At 38.9% G+C, this 6,952-nt stretch overlaps 2 protein-coding genes across 2 annotated transcripts in view; one reads left to right on the top strand and one right to left on the bottom strand.

The window, feature by feature from the left end:
• On the top strand, positions 314-3,194 carry LOC107609592 (L-type lectin-domain containing receptor kinase VIII.1). Its single transcript, XM_016311594.2, has one exon. It carries the CDS (start codon positions 540-542, stop codon positions 2,634-2,636), a length of 2,097 nt encoding a protein of 698 aa, XP_016167080.1. The 5' UTR covers positions 314-539; the 3' UTR covers positions 2,637-3,194.
• The window catches only part of LOC107609559 (glutamate decarboxylase 4), a 5,285-nt gene continuing 2,129 nt past the window's right edge, over positions 3,797-6,952 (bottom strand). Inside the window, exons 3-6 of the mRNA XM_016311559.2 lie at positions 5,478-5,893; positions 5,083-5,336; positions 4,937-4,989; positions 3,797-4,510 (exon numbers count right to left, since the gene is read on the bottom strand). Coding sequence (XP_016167045.1) covers positions 4,013-4,510; positions 4,937-4,989; positions 5,083-5,336; positions 5,478-5,893 — 1,221 coding nt within the window. The 3' untranslated portion in view covers positions 3,797-4,012. The remainder of the gene's footprint in view (positions 4,511-4,936; positions 4,990-5,082; positions 5,337-5,477; positions 5,894-6,952) is intronic.

Here is a 6,952-nt window from a genome sequence, read left to right as displayed (position 1 = left end):
AAAATTTAGATTTATAATTTAAAACTAAAAATAAAAAAATTTATAATTTAATCTCTAAATTTAAAATAAATAAATATTTTTTAAAAAATTAACTGATATTAATTAAACATTGAATTATAGAAGTGATATCACTCTCCTACATATGCTATATGCTAGTATATACATACACACTATGATACCAACACACATACGTATAAAGAGAGTATTTTGCTGAGGGGAGAGAGAGAGAGAGGGAACACGTGGCGACATGTCGACCTACCTGTCATCTTCAGTCCCTCTTCGGATTCTCTGCCACTTCATGCCATCGCTTGTTCTCTTCCTCCGTTTAGTTTAGTTTAGTTTAGTTTCCTTCTCCAAACTACTCTCTCTCTCTCTCTCTCTCTCTCTCAACCCGTGAAGAAGCTAACACTTTCACGTTCAGTAAACAACAAAACAAAAATCACACTCTCGACTCTAACACTACATACTACACACACACTCGCCAATTGGAATTCAATCAAAATCAGAAACCCTTCCATTTTCCCCCAAAACACACTTCAATGTCGCTTCTTTCCTTCTTCACATTCTTCATCTTTTTGTTCTTCACACCCACTCTTGCTTCCACCGAGTTTGACTTTGGAACCTTAACGCTCAGTTCTCTCAAGCTCCTCGGCGACGCTCACTTGAACAACGGAACCGTCAGCCTCACGCGCGACCTTCCCGTCCCCAACTCCGGCTCCGGCAGAGCCTTATATTCTCGTCCGGTCAGATTCCGCCAACCGGGAAACCATTCTCCGGCCAGCTTCCGAACCTTCTTCTCATTTTCTGTAACCAATCTCAACCCTTCATCAATTGGCGGCGGCCTCGCATTTGTCCTCACGCCGGACGACGACTCCCTCGGCGACGCCGGCGGAAGTCTCGGCCTTGCCGCCGCCGCCACGAAGTTCGTCGCCGTTGAATTCGACACGTTAATGGACGCTGAGTTCAAGGACATTAACGGTAACCACGTCGGCGTGGACTTAAATAGCATGGTTTCGGCGAAGGTTTTCGACTTGGGATTCATCAATGTCGATCTCAAAAGCGGTGACACGGTGAACGCGTGGATCGAGTTCGATGGATCAACAACGGTTTTAACGGTGTGGGTCTCGTACTCGAATCTGAAACCGAAAGACCCCATTTTGACAATGAATCTTGACGCCGATAGATACTTCAACGATTTTATGTATGTAGGGTTTTCTGGTTCTACACAAGGAAGCACCGAGATTCACAGTGTTGAATGGTGGAGCTTTAGCTCTTTCTTTCCGTCGTCTTCGGCGGGGGCGGCGGCGCCGCCACCGCCGGCGGTTACTCTGATGAACCCGGGGGCTAATTCAGCTGGTTCTTCGTCGTCGTTGTCGCCACCGCCATCAATTGCGCCTTCAGTGGCACAAAAGGAGAGTAAGTCGTCTTCTTGCCACAATGGTTTGTGTAAAGAAAATTTGGGTGCGGTTGCCGGTGTTGTTACTGCTGGTGCTTTTGTTCTTGCTTTATTTGCTGGTGCTTTGATTTGGGTTTATTCTAAGAAATTCAAGCGTGTTAAGAAATTGGATACACTTGGTTCTGAGATTATTAAGATGCCTAAGCAGTTTAGTTATAAGGAGTTGAAGGCTGCTACTAAGTGTTTCAATGCTAATAGGATCATTGGTCATGGTGCTTTTGGTACTGTGTATAAAGGTGTTATGCCTGAGAATGGAGAAATTGTTGCGGTGAAGAGGTGTAGCCACAGTAGTCAAGGTAAGAATGAGTTCTTGTCTGAGTTGTCCATAATTGGAACCCTTCGGCACCGGAATCTTGTTAGGCTTCAGGGTTGGTGTCACGAGAAAGGCGAGATTTTGTTGGTGTATGACTTGATGCCTAATGGGAGTTTGGATAAGGCTTTGTTCGAGGCCCGGATGCCTCTGCCTTGGTCTCACCGGAGAAAGATTTTGTTGGGGGTGGCATCCGCATTGGCATACTTGCATCAAGAGTGTGAGAATCAGGTTATTCATAGGGATATTAAGACTAGTAACATAATGTTGGATGAAGGGTTTAATGCCAGGTTGGGGGATTTTGGTTTGGCAAGGCAAACTGAGCATGATAAGTCTCCGGATGCCACAGTGGCAGCCGGAACAATGGGGTACCTGGCGCCCGAGTATCTCCTTACTGGCAAAGCTACTGAGAAGACTGATGTGTTTAGTTACGGGGCGGTGGTCCTTGAGGTTGCTAGTGGGAGAAGACCAATAGAGAAAGATGCTACTGGGGCTGGAAAAGGCGGTGTTAGTAGCAATTTGGTAGAATGGGTTTGGACTTTGCATAGGGAAGGGAGGTTGCTAATGGCGGCTGATCCGAGACTCGAGAACGAATTCGACGAAGCAGAGATGAGGAGGGTGCTGATGGTTGGGCTAGCTTGCTCAAACTCGGACCCGTTGGCTCGGCCTTCGATGAGGAGTGTGGTTCAGATGCTGGTTGGTGATGCTGAAGTTCCTATTGTCCCAACAACAAAACCAAATACAGGTTTAAGTACCTCGCACTCTCAACTCTTATTGAGCTTGCAAGATAGTGTATCTGACATTGACGGAATAATCACCATTTCTACCTCAACTTCAGAGAACAGCTTCAGTGGTATAGATATAGTCTGAGTTGGAAAATCTTATAATTATTGACTCAATAGTGTAAATAGAAAGATTCTTCATTTGTTCATGTATGTAAATGATTTAATAACATGCAATTAAGAGGCCTTGAGGAAAGGAATTTTGGGGGGGTGGGTTAAAGGTAATGCAATTTGTGCCTCTAGTACTCATAGTTCATGGCAGAGTGCTGGTGTGTGTACAACTTTTTTGGGCACAAATTAATTGGAGTGATTCATTTCATTCTAAAGGGCAATGCAAGAATGTTGGTGTCGAAATGCTGCTACAAGTTAATGATCTATGGAAGGTTATGGAAACTCTACATTAGTTATGTAATTGATGGATGATAAGCAAGGTTTTCTTTGGGGAAACTTGATTTAAAGGTACCATGGTACTAATAAAAGATAAATATTTATCTAAAGCATTCACCTTTGACCTCCAAGTTTTGTATCTGCACCAATGAAAAACATTGGTAGATAATGTTTCTTTTCACTATTGTTGTGTATATACATGTATGTATTCGTTTCACTATTAATTCAAATATCTCCATATATAGGTTCCATTCCATTTCCTTCTTTCTTCAATTATTTATGAATTAATTGAGCTAATAATGCCTGAGCTTCTCATGTGGATTTCATTTATTGAAACTGGTTTCTTCACCAGAAATATAGTATCTTCCTTGCTGGCAAATTCTATATTAAATTGGAGAAAAAGGACACCAATACTCATCTCTTGTCACCACATTCTCATAATTTGTTTTGGAATTTTGTGATAAGGACATTAAATGAATGTTGGTCCTAATCATATGTATGTTTTTACTTTTCAGTTCTATAATTTTCTTGATGTATGGATTATGGAAGCGCTCAGCACAGTATTTCATTATTGTACTAGTGTACTACAACATTATCTGATCAATAGCAAGAACTAAGAAGCAGAGGGAAGATAAGAAAATCTATAATCTAGATTCTCAATTGAATGAGATGGACATCAAATAGAATAACTAATGAGAACATGGAAACAAGGACTCATAAACTAACCAGATTTGGGAAGACAATAGCAACAACTTACACCTCATAAAATAACATAAATCCTGCCTCCAACTAACTTTTGAAGTGTTTAAAACATGAGATTAATTTTGATATTTTATATTGTTAACAGATAAGATATTATCATCTATGTAATCTTGGAGAAATTTTTGTATGATCTAAAATAATGGTTGATACATTTTAAACACACATGGAGGAGAAGTTTCCTTCAACAGTAAAAGAACTTCTTTTCTCGCTTAAAACATACATCTCTCTAATTTGTACGAGTTTAACAAAAATATTGCATAGACTTAATCAATCTTCCATCATAAATCACAATTATCTAAATAAAGCTAGCTAGCTCTAACAAACACCATTCATCTTCTCATTCATCTTCTTCCTCTCCATCACAAATTTCTTCCAAACCATAGTGATTTCCCTTTGTGTTTCCAATTCACTCTTCTTGACTTTCACATTATTGTCCACAACTTCTCCATTGGGTGTCACGGTGGTGTTGGACACTACCCTTGCAGGAAGCAATTCCAGCTCATGCAACACTTTCTGGACATCGAGGACAAGGCGCTCCGCGAGGGTGCGCGAGAAGTCCTCCCTTATGACAACACGCAGCACGGTAACATGCTGCGCGTCTGGAGGCATGGTGTATGCCGGCACTATCCAACCAAAGCGACGCAAGAAGTCCGAGACTTGGAACTCGTTGAAGTGGCTACTGTCCTTGAGTGTGAAGGCCACCAACGGCACGCCGTTATCTTTTGATACAATTTTAAAACGGTCTGTTTTCTCGAGTCCCTCTTTAAGTACTAGCATGTTATCTCTACAATTTTCCATGACATTCTTATATCCCTGAAAATACAATCAAGACAAAGCATTTAGTAACTTTATTTGGACAAAATTTTTTGGAGAATCATGTATGGAAATGTTGTTGGATGTATAAGAATTCTCTTTAGCAAATCAATCTCATGAAATTATAGACAACTATTGCATCTATCAATAATTAAATATTTCAATAGTCTTGTGAAAGATTCTATTATACACTATTAGTTGTCTTATTAACATTCACAAAATGAAAAGAGATGTAAAATTAAATGGTATCTAGCTAATGTTATGTGATAAAACATTTAAATCATTATTAATTAGTAGTCCTTTATATAGTAAAACCAAAGTGTAACTTGTTTCTGAAGAAAGAAGGGTAATGGACAATTGAGAGGTGAATACACCCTTATTTTCTTAGTTTAAAATCAAGTTGAATTTGAAGGATTAGTGGAATACCTCATAACCCAAACGAATTAGTTGGTAATACTGAGCAATAACTTGGCTAGAACCTGGATCAATAAATACCACATTTAATGAATAATAGGGAAAGTAATAAATAGTAGAATTAGAGTATGGTGTTGGAATGAAGTTGTTAGATATACCCTTGGAGAAGTTGAGAGTAAAAGTGGGTTGATCAGCACCAAGATAGTTAATATGGAAGATGAGTTCCTCAGGAAGGTCTTCTTTGCTTCTCCAAATGGACCAACCAATGCCAGCATAGACAAGACCATACTTGTGGCCACTAACATTAATGCTCTTCACTAATGGTAACCTAAAGTCCCACACAAGATCTGGATATAGAAATGGCGCTATGAATCCTCCACTTGCTGCATCCACGTGAATTGGAGTTTCCCATCTAACACACATTTATAACGCGACAATTAATGAATGCTAAATAAGGCAAGTTCTGACTGTTTTTTTGCTGATTTTCTTTGGTTACCAAATATTTCCGACAAACTAATTGATTATTAGCACAAGGATGTTTATATGTACGTACCCTGTTTCCTTATTCTTTTGCTCAAGGAGGTCGTTAAGGCGCTTGACATCTTCAAACTCTCCATTGAGAGTGGAACCAAGGATTGCAGCCACACAAATGGTGTTCTCATCAACCATTTCCACGGCCAACTCAGGGTCCATTACATAGTAATCATCGCGAAGCTTCACCTCTTTGAGTTCCACCTCGAAGTACCTGGCGAATTTCTCCCAACAAACCTGCACATTGGCACCAGTCACAATGTTGGGCTTGTCAAAAGGCAATCCCTGTTCCTTCCTTCTGTTCTGCCACTTCCGTTTGAAGGCCAACCCGGCCAACATTATGGCCTCCGACGACCCAACTGTGCCGACGCCAACTGCCGGCTCTCCGTCTTCGAGTGGCGCATTGAATAGATGTGCTATCATGTTCACACATCGGTTCTGCAATAACATGTATTCATGTTAAGATCATAACTAAAACGTTGCATGTATTATCTTAACCGGTTTAGTTAAATATATCAAATCATCTAACGATTCTCATAAAGATATCTACATATGAGTATTCAAATAACGTGACCTCTAGGTGAGATATGGAGAGACTGTAATTTGAGCTATAGCTCGTTGGCCTTCAAACAACGTTAATTACTTGACTATTAAGATGTTTGGTTATAACTTATAACACGTTGGTAACTTAAATTTTTTGAGCTGAATGTTACATATCAAACATTGTTATAACATTAAGAGTAATTTAGAAGATAATAGTCCTTCTATCGAATCATCTAAATTATACTAGTGATGCTAATGGGCAATATTCCAAACTACTGTAGATTTATCCAAAATACTACATAATTTTGTACATGCATGATGCATTTGATTTGACCAACTGATAGAAATGTTGTCCACAGAAAACATACAAACAAAGGAATTAAAAAGCACTGATATTGATGAAGAAAAGATAAAAGGGAAACTGTCCCACATATATTATTATCAATCCTATTCTCACCAACAACCCATATATGTTTGTATTGAAAGAGAAAGAAGATGACCTTCACTATATAAAGAGAAAGTTTCTCCAATCAATTGATGACACAATTCTGTTTATGAATCCAGAGCCTCATCATCAACATGGAAAAATGCCCCCCAATGAATCACTAGACTTTAGGAAACTCACTATAGACTTAGAGGAGAGGGTAGGAACAAGGAACAAAGTCAAGAAAGGGATTTATCACTGCGCTTTTTTTTTAGGAGTGCTAGTAGCGGCAGATTTTGTGATTTGTAGCGACTAATTAATCATTATTAATATTTTTAATGGTTTAAGATTATATCTAATGAAATAATTTTAAATGCTGTCTAGATTTTAATAAAAGTGCTGACTTCTAGAATTTTTCAATTTTTTTTAATAGAAAGTGTTTGTTTTTTTTTTCTTTTGAAAATGTTTTTTGGAATAATATCCAAAATTTTGATTCTAATAATTTTTGTATCGGACAAAGTAGTTTTTAA

Source organism: Arachis ipaensis, chromosome B07, assembly GCF_000816755.2.
Source record: "Arachis ipaensis cultivar K30076 chromosome B07, Araip1.1, whole genome shotgun sequence".
Lineage (NCBI taxonomy): Eukaryota > Viridiplantae > Streptophyta > Magnoliopsida > Fabales > Fabaceae > Arachis > Arachis ipaensis.
Note: the sequence above shows the minus strand (reverse complement) of the source record. Positions and strands in the feature narration are given on the sequence as shown.

What these genes read in the sequence shown, in the direction of transcription:
- LOC107609592 (XM_016311594.2), top strand. Translation starts at nt 540, where the DNA reads ATGTCGCTTCTTTCCTTCTTCACATTCTTCATCTTTTTGTTCTTCACA.